The 19,303-nt window shown below is 52.8% G+C and overlaps 9 protein-coding genes across 9 annotated transcripts; all 9 read right to left on the reverse strand.

Annotated features, from left to right (window-relative positions):
- Positions 1–137: 137 nt before the first annotated feature.
- Positions 138–820, reverse strand: AYL99_06113 (hypothetical protein; the record flags this gene model as incomplete). The annotated part of the gene is made up of 6 exons (XM_018837623.1): positions 138–165; positions 224–249; positions 299–372; positions 423–474; positions 532–600; positions 665–820. 6 exons carry the CDS (start codon positions 818–820, stop codon positions 138–140), a joined length of 405 nt encoding a protein of 134 aa, XP_018692183.1.
- Positions 821–1,197: 377 nt separating this feature from the next.
- AYL99_06114 (hypothetical protein) lies at positions 1,198–1,734 on the reverse strand (the record flags this gene model as incomplete). The annotated part of the gene is made up of 1 exon (XM_018837624.1): positions 1,198–1,734. One exon carries the CDS (start codon positions 1,732–1,734, stop codon positions 1,198–1,200), a length of 537 nt encoding a protein of 178 aa, XP_018692184.1.
- Positions 1,735–2,310: 576 nt separating this feature from the next.
- AYL99_06115 (hypothetical protein) lies at positions 2,311–3,204 on the reverse strand (the record flags this gene model as incomplete). Its single annotated transcript, XM_018837625.1, has 2 exons — positions 2,311–3,078; positions 3,190–3,204. 2 exons carry the CDS (start codon positions 3,202–3,204, stop codon positions 2,311–2,313), a joined length of 783 nt encoding a protein of 260 aa, XP_018692185.1.
- A 1,532-nt stretch (positions 3,205–4,736) lies between these two features.
- On the reverse strand, positions 4,737–6,450 carry AYL99_06116 (hypothetical protein; the record flags this gene model as incomplete). Its single annotated transcript, XM_018837626.1, has 4 exons — positions 4,737–4,990; positions 5,043–5,954; positions 6,037–6,068; positions 6,131–6,450. 4 exons carry the CDS (start codon positions 6,448–6,450, stop codon positions 4,737–4,739), a joined length of 1,518 nt encoding a protein of 505 aa, XP_018692186.1.
- A 1,559-nt stretch (positions 6,451–8,009) lies between these two features.
- AYL99_06117 (hypothetical protein) lies at positions 8,010–9,166 on the reverse strand (the record flags this gene model as incomplete). Its single annotated transcript, XM_018837627.1, has 2 exons — positions 8,010–8,851; positions 8,959–9,166. 2 exons carry the CDS (start codon positions 9,164–9,166, stop codon positions 8,010–8,012), a joined length of 1,050 nt encoding a protein of 349 aa, XP_018692187.1.
- A 444-nt stretch (positions 9,167–9,610) lies between these two features.
- AYL99_06118 (hypothetical protein) lies at positions 9,611–11,273 on the reverse strand (the record flags this gene model as incomplete). The annotated part of the gene is made up of 4 exons (XM_018837628.1): positions 9,611–10,267; positions 10,323–10,697; positions 10,754–10,896; positions 10,955–11,273. 4 exons carry the CDS (start codon positions 11,271–11,273, stop codon positions 9,611–9,613), a joined length of 1,494 nt encoding a protein of 497 aa, XP_018692188.1.
- A 1,002-nt stretch (positions 11,274–12,275) lies between these two features.
- Positions 12,276–12,722, reverse strand: AYL99_06119 (hypothetical protein; the record flags this gene model as incomplete). The annotated part of the gene is made up of 1 exon (XM_018837629.1): positions 12,276–12,722. The coding sequence occupies one exon, from the start codon at positions 12,720–12,722 to the stop codon at positions 12,276–12,278; it is 447 nt and encodes a 148-aa protein (XP_018692189.1).
- Positions 12,723–13,229: 507 nt separating this feature from the next.
- On the reverse strand, positions 13,230–15,240 carry AYL99_06120 (hypothetical protein; the record flags this gene model as incomplete). The annotated part of the gene is made up of 4 exons (XM_018837630.1): positions 13,230–13,742; positions 13,799–13,944; positions 13,998–14,047; positions 14,111–15,240. The coding sequence occupies 4 exons, from the start codon at positions 15,238–15,240 to the stop codon at positions 13,230–13,232; spliced, it is 1,839 nt and encodes a 612-aa protein (XP_018692190.1).
- Positions 15,241–17,050: 1,810 nt separating this feature from the next.
- Positions 17,051–18,311, reverse strand: AYL99_06121 (hypothetical protein; the record flags this gene model as incomplete). Its single annotated transcript, XM_018837631.1, has 4 exons — positions 17,051–17,385; positions 17,439–17,639; positions 17,688–17,841; positions 17,889–18,311. The coding sequence occupies 4 exons, from the start codon at positions 18,309–18,311 to the stop codon at positions 17,051–17,053; spliced, it is 1,113 nt and encodes a 370-aa protein (XP_018692191.1).
- Positions 18,312–19,303: the final 992 nt, after the last annotated feature.

A 19,303-nucleotide genomic window follows, 5' to 3' on the forward strand; every position in this document is an offset into this window, starting at 1 on the left:
TATTGTCACTGTCGGGTCTGGTTCATTGATCCCAGACTCCAGCCAAAGCCGGAGGGCAAGCGGCAGCACGAAGTCTTGTGCCACAAACACTTTCTTGAACAAAGCGAGGACTGTTGTCCAAGAGATTTCGCAGCGACCTAGAGCTTGTGCCCTGAGTTCGATCCCCTGGAGCAACAGTCAGCGTTGCGAGTTCAACAATGCCAGCATTCTACATGCCCCTCACAATGCTGCGATGCATTCAATCTCAACCTAGCTGCTGTTAGCCTAAACAGGAGGTCAATAGACAGGGTTCCTTCACATCTGTCTTGAATGGGAGCTCCTTGACGCAGACACAGGTCCGTGCTGGCTTCGGATCCGGGATGATCTTGAGAACTGCTTTTGGGTCAGCAGGAATGCAACAGCGTGGCTGGGGAACTACGCACAGGCCTCGTTCATGGCCGCATAATCTTCCATATTTGTCAAGTAGATGTTCATCTGGGCCTGGTCAGTGCTTTTGCTTTTTCTTGAGCAACACTCTGGGCGCGGACATACCTTGAGGATCTGTTCCAAGCTGCTACCGGCCTCCTCCAGGACGACTTTGATGTTTTCGAGGGCTTGTTTCTGCAGGTAATGGACGTCAGCCACTGGCCAGCAGGTGCCTGTCCCATCCCATGGGTGTCCTGACCGTCCTGTCTGCAACGGACCCTTCCACCACCTTCATTGTGGAGGGGACGATGCCAATATTCCCACTGACATAGACGGTTCCATTGTGGATGGTGGCCTGAGAGAAGAGGTTGGACTTGAGGCCCTTGTCCGACGTTACGACCTGTTTAGGAGCCATTTTTCTAGAGTTGTCGAGGGAGAAAGTGGAGAGAGTGAGAGCACGCCGAGAAGAGTAGAAATTCGTTTGCAATGAAATAGAGAAAGAAGAAGTGTAGGCGGTAGTGATAATCAATACTGTAATCAATTGCTCCCTGCGCCCTGCGCGTATACATAATACATTATTACAAACGGAGAAACGCGGCCCCCGCCAAAACGGACAATTCCTGCGCCCACCAGTCTTGACTACTGCCAGTTCTCTCCCTCCTCGTCCCTCGTCCCTCATCACTCTCGCTCTCGCTTCTTCGCGTACGGTCGACGACACCATCTCATCTACTCTATCCATCCCTATGTCTGTACGCTCACGGTTCCATCCACGAGGCCAAGCGCCAGAATTCTTCACCGTCGCCCCCGTCCCCCCCGCCCCCCCCGTCGCCGCGTGACGGGGACGAACCCATACTCTTCCAAGTCTTCGCGCGCCCTCCGTCCAAGTTCGGCATCACGAAGCTCCCTCTCCCTCTGTCGGTCTCGTTTGTACTGCTCTTCCTCTCGTTGTCTCCGCTTTTCAGCATACGACTCGGCCTCCGCTCGCAGGCTGGTGAGTCTATCGCTGGTGATGGGCATTTGCATCGTGTTCTGATAGTCCTCCATGTGCTGGGCCAGTCGGTCTGGTATGCTAATGGACTGTTCATGGAGCGTGAGCCATCTCCTTCTATACTCGTCTGTCCGGCGTTCCTCGATCGCCCGTCGGTCTTCAAGCTCCTGCTGGTCTCGAACATACACGCCGTCCAATATCTCGTTGATCTCGCCGAGGCTCCAAGAGCCCTCCCGAATTCTCTCTCCTTCAGGTCTGGTTTCTCGATACCCCAGATACCTGATCTCGCCGTCTACCAAAGGAATTGCTGGTCTTCGTATCCCCGGTGCCCAGGGATCCATGTCCACCCTCCAGTGCGACGTATGGGTGAAGCCATCGGGAGTCTCCCACCTCTCGTAATCGCTGACAGGTACCCAGTGAGTTCTTTTGCAAGGGCCCCAGCCTCTTGTTATTGGGATCCTTCTTACTTCCCGGAAAGACATGTCTGGGGAGGAATGCGGTGGTATTTACTGCACAATCGATAGCGGTGTCTTGAAGGAGCCGTTTGTTCTGTTCTGATGACTTATGCAGACAATGGTAAGCTTCACAGAAGAAATGCTAAATCGTCGCAGGTGGATGTCGTTTTGATTTTTGCACCAAGAACCGTCGTCAAAAAGGCGTCAGGGTTACACCGGCGAGGGAGTACAGAAATGACACAGGGCATCCAATCGAATGTCCCAGTTCTAGTTTCGCACGTCTGTTGAACTTGTTCGCACCAAGATGGGCAAATTGATACGGATGTCCTTGGACTTGGACCCAGCAGATGTAGCTCTTCAAGTGGAACCACTGCTTTGCCCCAGAGGTTGGAGTACAACACTTGCTCAAGATTCCATTGGGCTCGATTCGCTTTCTTACAGTTCAAAGCGAGGATTCCACAATTACTCGCGCCTCGCTACACCTGGGTCACTCTGCACCGCCAGGATCTCTCGTTTCATCAAAGCCCTTAGCCACGATACAATCCGGTCCCGCAGAGATAGTTCGCCCTCGCACTCGCGCTGTGCCATCTGTCCTCCAAACCGAATGAGGCTCTCCGGGCCCGATATCACCACGGAATTCAACGCCCAGCTCGCAGCACGAGTACGCCTGTAGCCACACATCTCGTCGCCCCCCTCAAGCTTTTGCCAATCCTGCTTCATGATTCGACAGTCGTGTCTGTGGGGCTGGTCGAGCCAACAGACCGTCTTTGAGTTAGCCCAGTCGAAAGGGGAAGCCAATTCTAAGGCTTGTGTCGGCGCTTCGGACGCATTTGGTGAGATTGGTGCGAAGAGGGTATCTTGCCTGGGGGCTTGCTTACATCGCCACCAGTCCTCACCAATGCGCTCAACGATGATTTGGTCTAAGTCAACCTCAGAAGTTCTGTGCCACGATTGTGCAACGGGCAGGCGAGCGGTGAGGCCTTCTGGACTGGTCATCATGGCTTGTCCGTCAAGTTGGTTCGCGAATACTCCATAGGCCCCGGCTGCTGAGGCTGGCGGGGTGTAGAACTCCGTGTTCCCGGACTCGGGAGTGTCATCGTCGATCGAGAGAAGAAAACTTCCGGGCAGAAGGCTGGAAATTGTGGCCGGAGGGCTTGGGTTTTGAGAACGAGAAATTGCTCCTCTCCAAAATTGGGGTGTTTCTCCTGCTTCTTTCTCGAACCATGGTCGCTAGGCGGCTGGAATGTCAGAACTCGCCTGCGCAACGGTGCCAGCAGTAGTGTCGGATGTCGTTTCAGATGGGCCGACCGCACAGCAGCCTGCCCCGCCTTTCTTCCTGACCCACGGTTCGGACATTTTTGCTCTTTTCCCAATCACGGCCTGCTTGCAAGATTTCCAAAATTATGGACCCTGCATGCGGAGGGAGTTGATCAATATCTAACAGGTCCAGATTTCCAGAGGGAGCAACATGGGATATGAATAGTCATAACAAGGAATATCGAAAAGGAACACGGAAAGAAGAAAGCTGTTTGGCCACAAGGGACCACTTCTCACTGCCCTGGCTTCCGATATCGAGGCATGGACAGAGGACAATGGGTACCTTTGTGGTTCGCGAAGCAGCAAACCTAGAAACGAGTGGGGTAAGAATACCATAAAGGAGAGATTGATATTGAGGCGTTTGAACTGAGCAGGCCTAGTATGGTGTCTACATTCGCTTGTTTGTTACTGCCATGTGCTTGCTGTCGAACATTGATGATCAGGTGCTGGTGGTCATGTTGATACTGAAGTTCACAGCTCACATTTCACATTTCGCATTTGGCATTTCACATTCGCAGATGCAGTATTCATTAGTGCGACTTGTCTTGATCCAACCCTGAATTTCCAATATTTCCATTCACAAATTCATTGACAATGCTCGTTTTTATTTAGTCCAGCAAGGTACAGACATGGATATGTAGAGATGCACCGCGCTCCTGACGTTCTGACACATGGTAAAAGTACATGTGCTTGTACTTGTGCGTTGTGCTTTGTATCGGGATATCATTGCTTTCCAGTTGTTATGCCGATATAAACAGCCATTCAGAGCCTCTCCACTGTAGTTGCGGTTTGAAATAGGCGCAGACCGTCGACGTGAGTTCTTTCTTTGTCGATGCTGTCGCCTTCCCGATGCAAGCCTCTATGCAGAGATACTCACTGCGACCTGCCATGTCCTATTTCCATCCAAGCCCAAGTATGTCCGTGTGGCCGCCGCGCCTAAGAATGGATGCTCAATTAGTGACCTCAGATGCACAGCCGGTGTAGCCCTGATATGAAACAATGCTGGAGGTATGCGTTCCAAGCTACCTTGTTACCGAGCAGATGGGTCAAGACTTCCTGGTTCTCGCGCTCCGATTGGGAGTTACGGTCTCTTCGCACAGGAAATCGAATACTCAGGCTGCGGCGGCGCTCGGGCCGTCAGTGTTGACAACCGTGTGCAGGAATGTATTGTATTAAACCCCGCAGCGAAACGGACCTAGTACTAGAGAATAGAGAATATTTCCTTCGGCATTAGTCCATTCACTCATAGAGCGACATAGTTTGCACAAAGAGACGGCGTCCTGTGAGGCCCGTTGAAGACTCGTACGTCGACTCGACACGTGCTCTGCATGGGATCGCGAATCGCTGCGTTGACACTGCCAGGGCCCTCGATGACGAAGCGGGCCTGCAGAGTCGTCGATCTCGTCGTCGTCCAGGAGTGTCCACGGCATACAGGTCTGCAGGATCCTTCTGAAGTTGCGATTCCTTCTGCTTTTCCGGGCTTGGAGCCAGCAAAGCGTGCCGTACGATCTTGTAGCAGCCTGCTACCAGCGAAATATTGAGAAGAGGTCAAAGGGATGGCAGTCGGTTTCTTAGCCGTCCGGCACAGGCGCAAATTTTGATTTCTTCCGAAGGATGGAGCTATATTTCATGAAGATGAAGGGCACCGGCAGCATTATAGAAGCCACTGCCCCGAGGATGGATGTTGCAGGGCCAACTCCAATCGAATGATACAAGGGTCGTGCGGCCAGAGGAAGACCTGCGGCGAGGACACTGCGCAGAAAGGTGTTCGCAGCCGTGGCACTGGCGGCATAGAGACCGTACACGTCGACCAGGTAGTTGATGCCTAGTGTAATGCGTCAGCATTTCTCGATAAGGAGTCTGGGTGGCATGCATACATTGCTGGAAGATGACGTTAAACCCACCACCAATAAACATGGCAGCAACAACAGGAAGCGGCCAGGGATGATTTGGAGCAGCAGTCCATGCGAACCAGAACAGACCGACTACCATCATCACTGCACCAATCGCCAGAGGCGGCAGTCTTGCCTCCGGAACAGGCCGTCCATTGGAAGCCCGGCACTTGCGAATGTACCTAGGCTGATTCCCAAGGTTGACACCGGTGGCGCAGACGATGCCAACGAACATACCAAGGAAGGGCAGGGAGCCGACCACGGGCGACCACTTGCGCTGCTCTTCGAAGATGATGGGGAAGACTTGGAGTGTCATGTAGAGAATCGCATAGACAAAGGACGCGTAGAATGCGATGCAGGTGACCATCGGTTCGGTGAAGAGCATCATCAGCGGTCGCGACAGCTGCTTGGTGACGATGGACTTGACGTCGACCTCGATCCTTTCGTGAGGGTGGTAGTACGCCTTGTTGCCGGGCTGTCGTCGGAGGCGCTGGGCCTTCCACTCCAAAAGCACCGGCGGGTACATCTCCGGCATGCAAAAGTACGTCAGTGCCACAATGGCAAAATTGAGCATGGCCGTGGTATATTCAGTCCATCGCCAGCCCATATGAGGATTGACGAGGATGGCGGCGCCGATAGTCGGGCCCAGAGTCGGGCCTCCGACGACGCACATGCCATACATGCAAACGGCGGTACCACGAGCTTCTCGAGACCAAATATCGCCCAACGCAGCATTGACATTGCTAACGGCGGCTGAACCAAAGAAGCCGCTGAAAAATCGGTTGATAAAGATCGACTGGGCGTTCTGGCTCACGGCGCTACCGATTGAGAAACAGGCTAAGCATGCCATCGCCGGCAACATGGACCATCGCCGCCCCCAGACTTCACTGGAAGGACCTACAGCATTGCAAGGTCAGTGTCGGTGGCTCAGGAGCGAGCATCTCAAGGGAGGACCTGGAACCAAGGCGAGAGGACTTACCCCAGATCAAGGGCCCGAAAGCGAAGCCGACACTATACACATCCGATCAGACATAGGACTATTAGTCAGAAAACCTGGCCGGTACGAGACTCACATGTAGAGGGAGACATTGAGAACCACAAGCTCCTCGCCCACGCCGATGTATTCAGCTATTGTTCGATTCGCCGGTGCTATGATACTAGAAGCCAGGCTCGCAGAAAATGCCAGTAAACTCAGCTGTAAGGTGACCCAGGATTTGAACACGGTCGACCAGTTTTGAGGATTTTCCGGATCACCTCCTCCATCCCAGTCGACCAGCACTTCGGTTTTGTCGTCCTCGAGGACGACTTTCTTCTCATGCGGCGGCTGCTCTTCCGCACGCACGGCTATAGTCCCTGCTTCGACATCTTGCGATGCCGAAGGAGCCCACGCCATCTTGGTGATTTGCAAAGCCCAGAAAGCAGGGACATGGTGCAGTCGAGAACTCGGACTTTCATCTAGAGTTTTTGTACAGTGAGGGACGTTAGAGTTCGTACAACCACCGACACTGGGGAGACTGATCCCCAAAGAGGATCGTCGGAGATTCGCCGACTTCGACTTTAAGATGCCGATCAACCGTGTGGATATCACCTCGGCGTTGTAATCGCCTCCATGACGCGTAAGGTTGTGACAAGAAAGGATTCTCAAAAACTCCACCCAGGACAGCGATATCGGGGGGAATTGGATTAGTGTCCCTTCGTACAAACAGGCGGTAGGGCTGCATCGAAAACTTCTCCATGGGACATCCAGCTTTGTTGTTTTGATTCTTGCCGACGTGTGAAGGACCAGAGCATCATGAGAGATGCTCTATTTTGCGCCTATAATGAGTCGTTATGCGGTAGGCCTATGACCTGAAGTCGAAGGAGAGGGACAATTAGGGGGTGTCCGATGGATTCTTTGAACATGGCTTGACAGCTGCCGGGCTTGAGGCGCCAGAAATCACCGCGTGGATGCAGTCAACGTGTTGAGAGAGAGAAGGACAGGTAGTCTCCTGTAATTCGGTTAAGTACCGACGGCCATACAACTGGGATGATGGTAGTGCCCAATCATTCAGATTCGTGTCAGGTGAGGAGTCGCTCTGGCCACCGGGCCCGCCTTATGTTCATGCGCCGTGTAGCGCTACTTGATGGTCATTGTCCCTGTGGTATGCGTCTTCAGAGGTCGAGGCTTGAAAGGTAGGTGCATGGTGTGAGGGCGACGGACTGTCGGATTAGTTGTGAGACCTGAGAAGGATGTGCTCGATGTCAATCAAGGAGGACGCAGGGACCGAGTTCGCTGCGACAAATATCCTCTCTTCCATGGCTTTGTGGCCAGCGTGATCCAGGACGCAACCTTAGCTGCACTCAAGTGACCACGACCTCAGCTGCCTTTGCGTCCTGCGGTGGGCCTTGTTTTCATGCACAATTCTCGTGTCTTCCTGGCCGTGCGTTGCAAAAGGGGTCGAGGTGGTTGAAGTTTCCATTGCCTAGGCGAAGATGGCAGACCACTCGCGAAGTCGTCACGCTGCCTTGAGACAACTTAGCAGGGGGGTAGAGGTGGGACGGAGGGTACCTGCAAACACTTCGCTCGGTGGTGGTGGTGGTGGTTGAACAATTGGCCATGGTCACAGAGACGGCGACAAGGTTGGCAAGAGTCAGACATTGGTGTCTCGGGTTGAAGTTATATCTCGTTGGTCTCTGACACCCGGCCACACAGCGGTCATCAATATGAGAGATCCTTATAGGATAGACGAGAATACACATGTACATCGCATGTAGTATGTACAGTAAGTAGCACAGAGTTGTCATCACGTCAGCAAACTTCGACCTATGGAATTCCTCCTACTATATATGTGCGTCCACTGCAGGCATTTCTACACCAATTCCTTCAGATTTCAAACTTATATTCATATATTCAAGAGATAATCAAGATCTCGTACGCGCTCCGTTTCACTATTGCGACCTAGTCCACCCGCCTCAGGTCTCGACCGCCACGCTCCTCAAACTCACCTCCTCGCCATTGTCGCCTTTCAGTCTGTAGTTGGTAGCGGTCTTCCAGTCCCGCCACTGGCCCGCATTGACCGGCTCGTACAACTTGACCTCGCCCTCGGACAGCACGATGGGGTCGATGACAGTCTCAGGGTCCGGGTGCACGAAGAAGGGGATGCTGTAGCGGGATGGCAACACGTCGCCGTTGAACCGGTCCAGCGAGGGACTGACCACCCGATGCCGCGTGGACTTGACGCGCCCGTTGGTGTACCGCTGCAGCAGGTCGGCGATGTTGATCAGCACGGCGCCCTGGATAGGCGGCGCCGGTATGAACTTGTTCTCGTGCGACGGGTCCACCTCCAGCCCGCCCACGCCGTCCTGGAAGAGCAGCGTGCACAGCCCGAAGTCCGTGTGGGCGTTGATTCGTGCGTGTCCCTGCTGCTCGATCACGCGGCGCTCGATGGGCGGGTAGTGGAGCAGCCGCATCTGCGGGTCGGCTTTCTTCGTGATGGCGTCGAAGAAGTCGTCTCCGAGGTCCATGACCATGGCGAGACACTTGAGCACGTTCATGGCGAGGGAGAAACATTGCTGGTAGAAGTCATCGAGTGTAGACTTGAAGCCCGGCAGGTCGCTTTCTGATGGGCACAGATCGTTGGTAAAGCGACGGTGCTCGTAGCATTCCTTGTGGTCGTTGACGCCCTCCGCTCCATCGGCAGTGTATCCCTGGTTCACGTGTGCCGAGGAGAGTTTGTAGGCGAGCTTGGTGCTCAGGGGAAGGGAGAAGAACTTTTCAGCCTGTGTAGAGACAGAGTCAAAACTCGATTCATATCCTGAGGGCTGATGTCAACTGCAAATCTGAGGTGCTGCCATTCTCCAGCCGGATGGTCGAGTCGCAGACGTAGTAAGGCTGTCGCCAAAAAGGGGTGTGATGGGTTACCCAGGGTGTGAGCTGTGTTGTTCGTGATGCCTACCAGAGCAAATATCTCATCCACTCTCGTCTGGGGAATACCATGTTCCTTCAAATATATAAATCCAACTTCCGAGAAAGCGTCGTAGACCCGTCGGGCGACTTCCTTCTGACCCGCACGGTCGCCAGTGAGGAATTTCTCGAACGAGACGACGGGGATCGGATTCGATTCTGCCATCATGTGCTCCAGACGGGTCGCAAGCGGCGCTGCCTGGATTTACTTTGGTGGGATAGGGAGACAATAGATATCAGAAGTCCTGCAAATTCAGATAATGGGATTAATCGATCATCCTTGGAAAGGAGTCTTGATATCAGATACCCTGATGGGGCAGCTCAGTCCCCCCGCACGAGATACAAATTAGACGGCAGGGCGGGATGCTATACTGATCTCCAACACCGGAGGTATAGCCATATGCAGGGCATCTTGATAAGAGCCCCTTTAAAGGGAACAGGGACATGGTTTCTACGCTCTTCTCCGTCCGTCTCCTATCATTGCCCTGATGCAGGTTCGCGGTTTTGTGGTGCATGGCTAGTGAGGCACTTGATCGGCATGCACGCGTGCCAGCACACCATCGAATGCTCCTCATGCAATCCACGGCCAGGCCATGTCCTTCCCGTCGACTCACTTCGCCTTCGTTATCACCACTTCCCGGCTCTCCACATTGCTGGTTACGGTCTTCAGCAACTCAGTCCCGACTTCCACTTCCCCGTCAGTGACGGCCTTGAGATCAGGTACGTCCGAATGCTTGACGCCGTCAAACACCTTGTCCACTTCTTCGAGCGTAAGGCCCCTTGTCTCGACCCAATACCAGATTACACCGACCAGCATCACAATATCCGCACTCGCATTGATGATGTATGTCTTCCATCCGATGGCGTCCAGGGCAAAAGGAAATGCCATCGTCACAAGCAGGCCCGAGAGCTTCGTGGTCAGCGTGTACAGACCCATACCAACTGACCTCAGCGAGTATGACAGTACTTCGGGCGGGTAGAGCACCGTAAGCGGAGTAATCCCGTACGCGTATGCCGCATTGTAGAGGAATATCATCGCTATGGTGCCATAGATCCCTGACTTGTCCGTCGAGTTGCCATATGCCGCGGTGAGTCCGGCGAGAATATAGAACGTCACAATCTGGCCTGCGAGACTGATCGCGCAGAGCGTCTTTCGGCCCATGGAGTCGGCGAACCAGGCTCCCACTAGAGAGACGGCCAACGTCCACGAGGTCAAGATGATGTTGATTTCCAGCTGAGTGGTCGGATCATTGATTCCAGCTTGTGACTGTTATGTAATAGTTAGCATTTATTGGTTATTCTGGCTTCAAGGCTGAACATACCAGCATGTCACCAAAGTAGAAGGTGATGATATTGGTTCCTGGAAGCATGACGATGATGGAAAATGTAGAGGTGATGATCATACGCTTCCGATTTGCTTTGGTCTTGAACGCTTGTCTCCAGGACAGCTGTTGACTCTTCTCCCAGGCAATCGTGTCGGTTATCTCGCGGTACTGCACCAGCACGACCGGATCATCCTTGTCACCATTGGCATTTAACGCTGCCAGTACCTCCAAGGCCTCATCGTGCCGGTCACGGTCAACGAGAAATCGAGGTGACTCTGGAAGAAACAGTAGGACAATCATACAAAGGACGCTAGGGATGATCTGGACCAAGCTCGGGGTTCTCCAAGCCCAGGTCGATGAGTAGTGTTGTGTCTGTATAATGTGTCATAGTTGAGCAGTGGCTTGGTAACAACCGCCAAACGACTTACCGAATAGCAAACCCCTGAAGCGACAAGAGTCCCAACACCCCAGCAAGCATAGTACAGCCCCAATGCCACCGCACGGTGCTTAGGGGGAGCAGTCTCTGCCACGTAGGTGGGACACGCTGTCTGCCCAATGCCCAAGCCACATCCTATGTCAAGTCAGACATTGCGCTGTTCTCAAGTTTCCTGATCTCGCTCAAAACTCACCAACAATGAACCGACCTGCAATGAACATGCCGATGTTCTGGGACGCAGCTTGAATGACTGCGCCAATGAGAGTGATCACTGAGGAAAGCATGATGCTTTTCCATCTACCAATCCACGCCACGACGAATCCAGCCACGAGGGCAGAACAGGAACCCCCCACATAGGAGATTGCGGTGTTCAGCGACTTGGTGGCCGTCGTCAGAGTGAAATAGTTCTGATATGATGGCATCACGTTGAGACTGCCCATGATCGAGCTATCATAGCCCAAGAGCACGGAGTCGACAACTGAGACCGAGATAACAGCGACAAGGAGCGCCATCTGTGAGGTCGGGGCCAGGCGAGACAGAGGTCCCTTCCCACGGGCCCATTGCCCCATGATTCTCGTTTGATATTAGGGTGTCGACCGAAAGACGGTTTTGGGGTGATCAAGTCGTGCTCTGTCGCGTGCTAGAGCTTTCACGGAAAGTGCATTGGCGATTCGAAGGGTGAGATAAGTTGTCTGTGACGACCTCGCAGAAGGGATTTTATATTGCGAACGGGATTCAAGATCACAATCTCTCTGCCATAGCCGGTATCAAGAAGCCACCTACCGAACACCTTATCAAGAAGCCACCTCCCAACGTCTTGTTCCCAATGACAAGGCCGAATCTGATCTCCGCATTGGCATATAAGGGGTCATGATTCCGGCCGTGGCCTTAGGTAGTATTCTTCGGGCATGCAGATAAAGAAGATCCCCTGCTAGAACCAACGCCAGGATTGGACAGAGAGAACGTCGTGCATGTCTAGCTTCAAGCCGAGCAATCAGCCCGGATGATCGTCCATTTGAGGATTGCGGCTGGAGACCTGCAGCGTCACAAGACACGGCAAGTGGCCGAATTGTACGCAGCGCTCGAGTCTAGGCTCGGTTACTGGGTTATCAAGCTGATAGATATCTCATACGAGTGTTTTGGACCTGAAAGAAAACAATAACGAAGTGCAGCTATTTGTTTGTTGGTGGTCGGGTCGGAGTAACAATCTGCCGAAGCAACAGGATGCCAGCTGGTGGCCAGGAACGAGGCAGGTACGAGGAACTATTCATAGACAAAGCAAATGGCCTCTGTTTGTGGTACAACGTAAACTGCTATATAGCGACGTTTTTATGCCGGAAGCTAGTACAAGCACACTCATTTAAGTAGATGTTGAGATCCACCACAGCCTCAGACAAGTAGCAGATCGAGCCACCACAGTGTACACTGACAGTTATACCGACGATGCAGACATATTAGCATTCGACGCCCCATTCCCACCTAAAATATTCTTCAGAAGTATAGTCCCAGCTCTTTCAAGCGTGCTTTCCGACTACCGGGCAGACCGCGCCCTTCGGGGCAGTCTCAAGGCTGGGGTGCTCGTGCACATTGCTCTTGTGATGCTCAAACTTGGCGTTGGTGACGGGACACACATCGCCGTCTTTTGCATCCTTCGTCGATGGATGGTGTGGAGGCAAGACACTGGAGACAGTGCCCACAACAGGGCAGATGGCCTCGTCCATGGCCTGCTGCTCCGGACGGCTGACGATCTTGGTGAGCGCAGGGCAGTTATCGGCGTTGGCAAGGTTTTGGCTGGACGAGTCGAAGATACCGGGATGCTTGTGGAGGTTGTGGTGATGGTCCGTGGTGGCTTTGGTGACGGGACACACCTGACCAGGCTTGTCCATGTCGAACTCGGGGTGTTGTGGTGGTAGGACGGTGTTGGTTGTGCCAACCACAGGGCAAACTTGGGCAGCGGCCATGGCGAAGGGATGACTCTGTAGCGACTACAGGGTTAACTTTCAAGAGAAGGGCTAACAGTGAAGATGATAGGGGGTGCTTGGTATGCCAGAAATAAGAGAAGATGAGAGATTCTCAAGGCTGGAATCCTGGGTAGATGTTAGGCTTGTTTGTAAGGCGAAAGGCACCTGACAAAGAGGCAGATAGTTATCCAATGACGTAGTGCCCAGTTCCTTCCAACCCACCCCCGCATCCTGAAGGGGTATGCGTCACAGCCAATCACAGGTGGGCAGTTGTTAATCCTTCGGTTAGCATCGGAAAAACCAGTGTCCCCGTGCCCGGCGAGTCTTGACACCCTGACGGACAATGTGTAATTGTATTAATTTGTGTATCCTGCACTCCGTATCACAGAAGACATAGGAGAGGCTGTACGGCTGAGAATGCAGTTGGAGCTGGAGACAACCACGTGTGCCCGTAATGTGTTGTGAGACCACATATCAAGGACGCCCGTTGTCCTTGTCTTCCCTCCGTCATGCCCTCTTCTGCGCCATCTCGATGGCCTTGACGGCTAACGCCGTCGCCACACCTCGACTTCCAATCTTCAGACTGATCTTCCCAGTCTGGCAGAGCCAGCCAATCGGCCACCCGCCATCTTCTTCCTGCAGCAATTCCAGTTTCCTCAGGTCGATATCATTCTTGAGACCCATATCAAGACTTGCAATAACTCGCATGGCCAACTCTACTGCGTCTCCCGGTGAGCCGATTCGTTCTTGCAATCGTTCACGCAGAAGAGCGCTAGTACTGCGGTAAATATCGCTCTGGGGATTCGCGCTGAGGAGGCGGCTGAAAAGGTACAAGAAGACATCTCCGCTGGGATAGTAATACGTTCCATCAAGGTATGCTCGATAGAACAGGACGTCCGAAACCCAAGCCTTGGTAGGCTGCAGTGCGGGCACATCGTCTCGGCCATACTTGTAGAAGAAGCGAAGAGCATTGACACACACGGCGGGATCAATACGGGGCCGTTTGTTGTCGAAATACGTCTGTAAAGAGTCGGTCTCCATCTCAACAGGAAGGATCGCACAAGGAGAATACTCACCAGGATGATGCCATCTCTGTTAGTGTACAACAACACTTCATCAAGGATTGAGTGAGCCTTTTCGAGGTCGTGAGGCAGGAGGATCATGGCCAACGAAGTCGTATCGATGTCGTCAGGGTGTTTTTCCACCGTATCGATGGGTTTCTCTTTCGCCTTGCTCAGTTTCTTTCAGAGCAAATACGTTCACAGAATAGCTCACCAATGTAATAGTTCCACGTCCGTTCATAGAAGGTCAACGAGACAAGATTTCTTGTCGTCCGACTGTTAGCAAGCAATAAACTAATTTCCCGAGTTCGATGCGTCAAGACTCACAAATCACCGGCGGCTTCGTACAAGAAGAGCTGGGCAAAATTGTCTCTCACTTCTCGTCCCTCGGGAGTTTCGCACCACATATTCTTCGCGTTCCTTTGCAACCACTGCCGTCCTCGATCGACGCCGTCGTCGAAAACGTGGTGGAAGAATCGCCTCACCCCGGCGGCATCCTTGTATCTGAGGCATCTGATGCCCAGCGATCGAGCTGCGAGGATATTTTCAGCGTTGTCATCCACAAAGATGACATCCTTCGGCTTCTTATTGATGCTGCTTAGAACATGGCGGAAGAATCCAAGCTCGGGTTTACACATGCCCACTTGAGCAGAGATGAAAAAGCCATCGAACAGAGTCCAATCGTATCGCGTGTCCCCTTCCAAGGCCTTCCACTCAGGCAGGGGGATGTTTGACATAAGATAGATTTTCAACGAGCCGCGGTAAGTCTCTTTCAAGTCTCGAATCATGCCAAAGACCTCTTGGTCAGGGCTGAGCGATTGGGCGGCTTGCTTGAACGCCTCTGCCACATCAGACAGCAAAAGCCCATATTGGGTAGCAAGACGATTGTAGCATTCTTCTTGTGTAATAACACCTGAGTCGTATTCATGCCAAAACCGAGTCTTGAGGAGCCGGTGGAGCATTGCGGGCGAGATTGGTAGTGCTTCTGGTGCTGTCCAGTTGCACAAAACATCACCCAGGTCGATGATAAGCGCCGACACATTTGGCGCCCGGCTTTCGGGTACGACCTCGTTGGCAGCCGCTGCACCATCTTCGTTCCGGATGTCATCGATGACAGGCGCGGTGGCGGCGTTCTCATCCAAATAGCAGGCAGAGTCTTGCCTTGTTGGCGGGAACTTAGCCAAAGGATTAAGATCAGCCGTTTCCGAGATTGGTGACTCAACGACCGGAGGCGGCTCTGAATCCAGAGGGCTAAGGCCATTTTCTTCCGTGCTGCTCTGACCAGAAGAAATATCCGTCACCGCCACTTGAGCATGGGCCTTCGAATCTCGGGAACTTAAATCGAGACCGTGTTCCCCGTCATCCTGAAGTGGGTCAGAGAACGTATTACCCGCGAGATTGGTGTCAATCGGGAGGAAACTGTTGGGTTCTGTCAATATGGGCTCTGTAGTGGCCATGATGAGCTTGCGGTAAAGGAATATTGTGAGACAAAGAGAAAGTAGAACATGGATCTCGAAGAGGAGTATGTCTGCTTTTCAGCTGCGGAGACATTGGAACGACTGCCTCCCACAGTATCGACGTGCAGTGAACAGGAAACCTCGGCCACAGCTAGCATCTGCGATAGTCGCGCTGGGCGGACCATTCTTGTTCATTCTCTCACCCGAACCGTGAGACTGGTACCCATGTCACATCCTGATAACAGCCGATCTCCACCAGAGAAATCCAGCTGCATGGGGACAGGCCGCTAGATTTCCAGACGTAAGAGTCGATAGACGCCGATGCACGGTCTCGACGTAGTCTGGGTGTGTTGGCTCACGGTCATAGGATTGGATCCAAAGTTAGAAGTTAAAAAAGAGACCTTGATCCATGTAAGAATGAAGCCGCGTCCAGCGGAAGAAGCAAGACGGTAGAGACGAGACCGTTTGATGCAAGAGAATCCTGCGGTATCACCGAATCAACCTGATAGAATGGCAGTCGTCCGCTCCCGCAATGCAGGTCAGTGGGATCTCGCGTCATTAATGATTTTGAAGAAAGGTGGATGATAGGATAATTTATTGAACACCTGCATGTAGACAGCCAACGGATTGGTCCAGTCGGAGGAAAAGCAGATGCCGATGCATTCTCTTCCAGACACTTCGACAACACAAAACTTCAGAACAGGTGCCTCGCATGTTGATCGTCGGGATGCGGGGATATTTGCATGCATGAAGGGAGTCTGCGATGATGAGGTGGCAGGAGGATGGAAACATGTGCTGGCCCTTGACTGGATCATGCCCACCTCATCTGCATCGCTCACTAACCGTTTCCGAACCTTTGAGATTCTCTTATGCATTATTAGACAATCCTTCGCTACCCGAGTCCTGGTCTCCCGGTACATGTCGTGTCACCCAACTACTTCGCGTGGATATGGGCCTCCCTTGGTCTCCGGCGGTCCGAGTACGGGAAGACAGCGACTGAGGGACGTTTATTCTCCTCCTGGCAAAGTCGGCTGCGGAAAATTTAGGGCTGTACGGTCGAGCTAGACTCTCGGTCTTATCGAGCCCTCGACAGCCAGTCACCAGCCGAAGACGGGGAAAAAAAGAGTAGGGCAATGTGGTGTACCATCGTGGCCAAAAGCGAGAAACCCCAGCTCGAAATAACAAGAGAATGGAGAGATAAAAACAGTCTGGTCAATGGGATAATAATGGAAAAGCAGAGACACGGTTCACTGGTTGCAAAGTACCGGCGGAAAACCTGCCCTTCTCAGTGCCTCCTTTTGATAAAGTAACTAGTGGCTCGTCGCTCTACTTGCCTTCGTCTCACCTGCTCTTCAAGAACCTTCCTTAAAAGTCGGCACTAATGTATCAGCCCTGTATGAGAGCGAATATCAGATGCCTACCATCACACTACCGAGCCGACCTGTGCGTATCAGACTTCCGCTCCCAGCTGCAAAAGATCCGATTTCCATTTGTTTATATCGCCGGAACATCACGTTGTATGAATAACGTAGGTCATTTGAAGGTCTGCCCGCAACCTTTTGGTCGAGATCCAAGATTCTCTTTGCCACTAAGTCGTCTCTTCATTCTGACACATCTGCTTGCAAGTCATCAAGTACAAAAGCCGTAATCATTGTACACGTTTCGACAAGTGGCGGTGTGTAGCCGCCCGATTCCGCGCAGGACACGGTGTTCGCATTGCTACAACTAGCCTGCGGTAGCAAGGGTTCTCTTTCATTCCTCTCGTGCCGAAGCGACAGCCAACACTGCGCCATGGGCGGTGTCCTGACTTTTAATATGCATGAGGTCTGTCATCCCAGTGGCGTACCGAATCCACATCCCGCTCTCTGATGCTCTCAGTCGCCATTTTGGTGTCACCGATACCGGGCTCGAGGTTTGTATTTGCCAACTCTTCTTGACTGCTGGCAGCGTCGTTGATTTTTGATGTGATGTTCGTACGAGATTTCCTCGACTGGTAAGTTTCGAGGGCAATGTTCTGTGACTGGGCTCTGGCGGAAGTGCTGTTGGCATATCGTGCATAGCCGCGAGAAGGAGTCGATCCGTGACGAGTTTGATAGACCGCTCTGGCCTTACGGTAAAGGCCCGGCCCACAGCCAATCAAGACAGCTGAGAATCGATCAGAACAGGGAATCAAGGATGGAGGCAAGGGAATACTCTACCTATAGAGGACTCAACGATGCCCCATAACGCTAGCCAGGTAGTGCTGGGTTGGCTGTTGTTGACCGTGCTTCCAAGCTCCTTGACTCGAATTGTTGCTACCGCAATGCAAACAAATCCAAGGCAGAAGAGGGCACCAATGCTCATCTTCTGTGTCCGAGGCATCTTCAAGTTCCAGATGAGATCGAGAGGTAGGAGCATTACTGGAACACTGTTAGTGGTTGGCTGACGCTGCGAACTCGGATACTGACTCATGAGATCGGTGAGGATGTCAACTGCATAAGCGTACCAGAGGCTGATACTTGCAGCTTTGACATCGCGAGGGGTTGAGCAAGCCCCAGCTGTAAACCACGCCTTCATGCTCGAACAGGACAGCATTGAGGAGGTGATGGCACCCGCCAGAACCTGGCCTGATTAGCCAAATCTTAGAAGAAAACGCGGGGACAACGAACCACCAGGCAGAAGACGACCACAGCCCACCACAATCGGAGCTTTTTTGGCAAGGCCGTCATCAGCTTTTTGTAGACGGCCATCAAGGAGAACTTGACACTCCACAGGCAGAGCCACAGGCCCGAGGTGGTAACGAAGAATATCTTCTGGATAAAGAGCCCATCATCGGCCACCGTCGGGTACAATGGTATCTCCCCGTTAGCAAGCTTTGTGAGCCTAAACATGGTAGGCGCTGCAACGATGTACAGGATCGAAAGCGCCAAGAAGAAGATATAGGCCGCCAGAAGCCAGCCGTCGTCCCAACTGAACTTCCGTTGTTGCTCGACTGACACAAAGATGCGGAAGGCGGCGACGAAGGTGGTCAACACGATCATCGTGATGCCCGTCGCCCTCACAGAGATCTCGGTCACATAGTTGCCACCCATTTTGAGAGAGCGAAGGTGAGCAGAGTCGATGCTGCACAAGTGAGGACGAGGGATCTACTGGCTGCGACAGATGGGTCCGACACCTCTTGTACTCTGTCCTCTGTCCTCGGATTCCATCCTTTTGAGTTTCGCCAGGTATAGGTTGGACAAAGGGAGGCGAGGCTCAAAGAGACTAATAGGGGCCAGTCATGTCCAAGGCATGAGGGAATGGGCTCTGCACAGAGCAAGGCTCCCAGCCGATCAAGATTTTTTCCCGACGAAGCTCTGGCTTGTTGCCCGCCAGGTCCTGATCTACCGGTAGTATGCATGGCATTAAACCTTTCCCTCCTCGACTGGGTTTCCCTTTGGCGAGGGCAACCTCGGTGGGAAGCCTGGGCAAAGTTGGTGGCCAAACCCTTGCTGGAACATCTTGCACCCATCCCAGGGATGGAAGATGAAGCCTAGCTCTTCCTAGGCGTTCAGTTAGTCGGGCATAAGCACCAGCCTGCTACTGCACGATCTAAGTCCTCCCTAACAGGGTTACCTTGCACGGAAAGTTCCCAGGCAGGCTTGTTTACTCTGGGGAATGTGCTTATATGCCTACAGCGGAACATCAAGAATGGTACTTCCTGATGTTTTCTGTTGCTCTTGTGCCTCGTTGTTGTCACTCTAACAAGTGAGTCTGGGCTTTACAACAGAGCCGAATTTCCTTCTTCTGCTTACTTGTATAGATGAAGTCCCCAATCTTTTGCCTTTAGTCCAGAAGCCGGACGTTATTAGCATGCCAACGCTACCGCTGCTCGGATACACGGGCCGCGGGTTAGCTCTTCAAGCCACGCCAGTCTTGTAGCTAAGTCCGTTGTTTCGCCTTTGATATTTCACTACCGAAGACTTCTCTTGTTTGCCCTCCTTGTTCCTTGCATATACAGGACCTCGAACAGGCTATGAAGATGCCGCTGGTGGAGCTGCGGGCGTGCTGATCCTGTCAAGCCATGTTAAGCCCCAGCATTCCG

Source organism: Fonsecaea erecta (assembly GCF_001651985.1).
Source record: "Fonsecaea erecta strain CBS 125763 chromosome Unknown Scaff5, whole genome shotgun sequence".
Classification (NCBI taxonomy): domain Eukaryota; kingdom Fungi; phylum Ascomycota; class Eurotiomycetes; order Chaetothyriales; family Herpotrichiellaceae; genus Fonsecaea; species Fonsecaea erecta.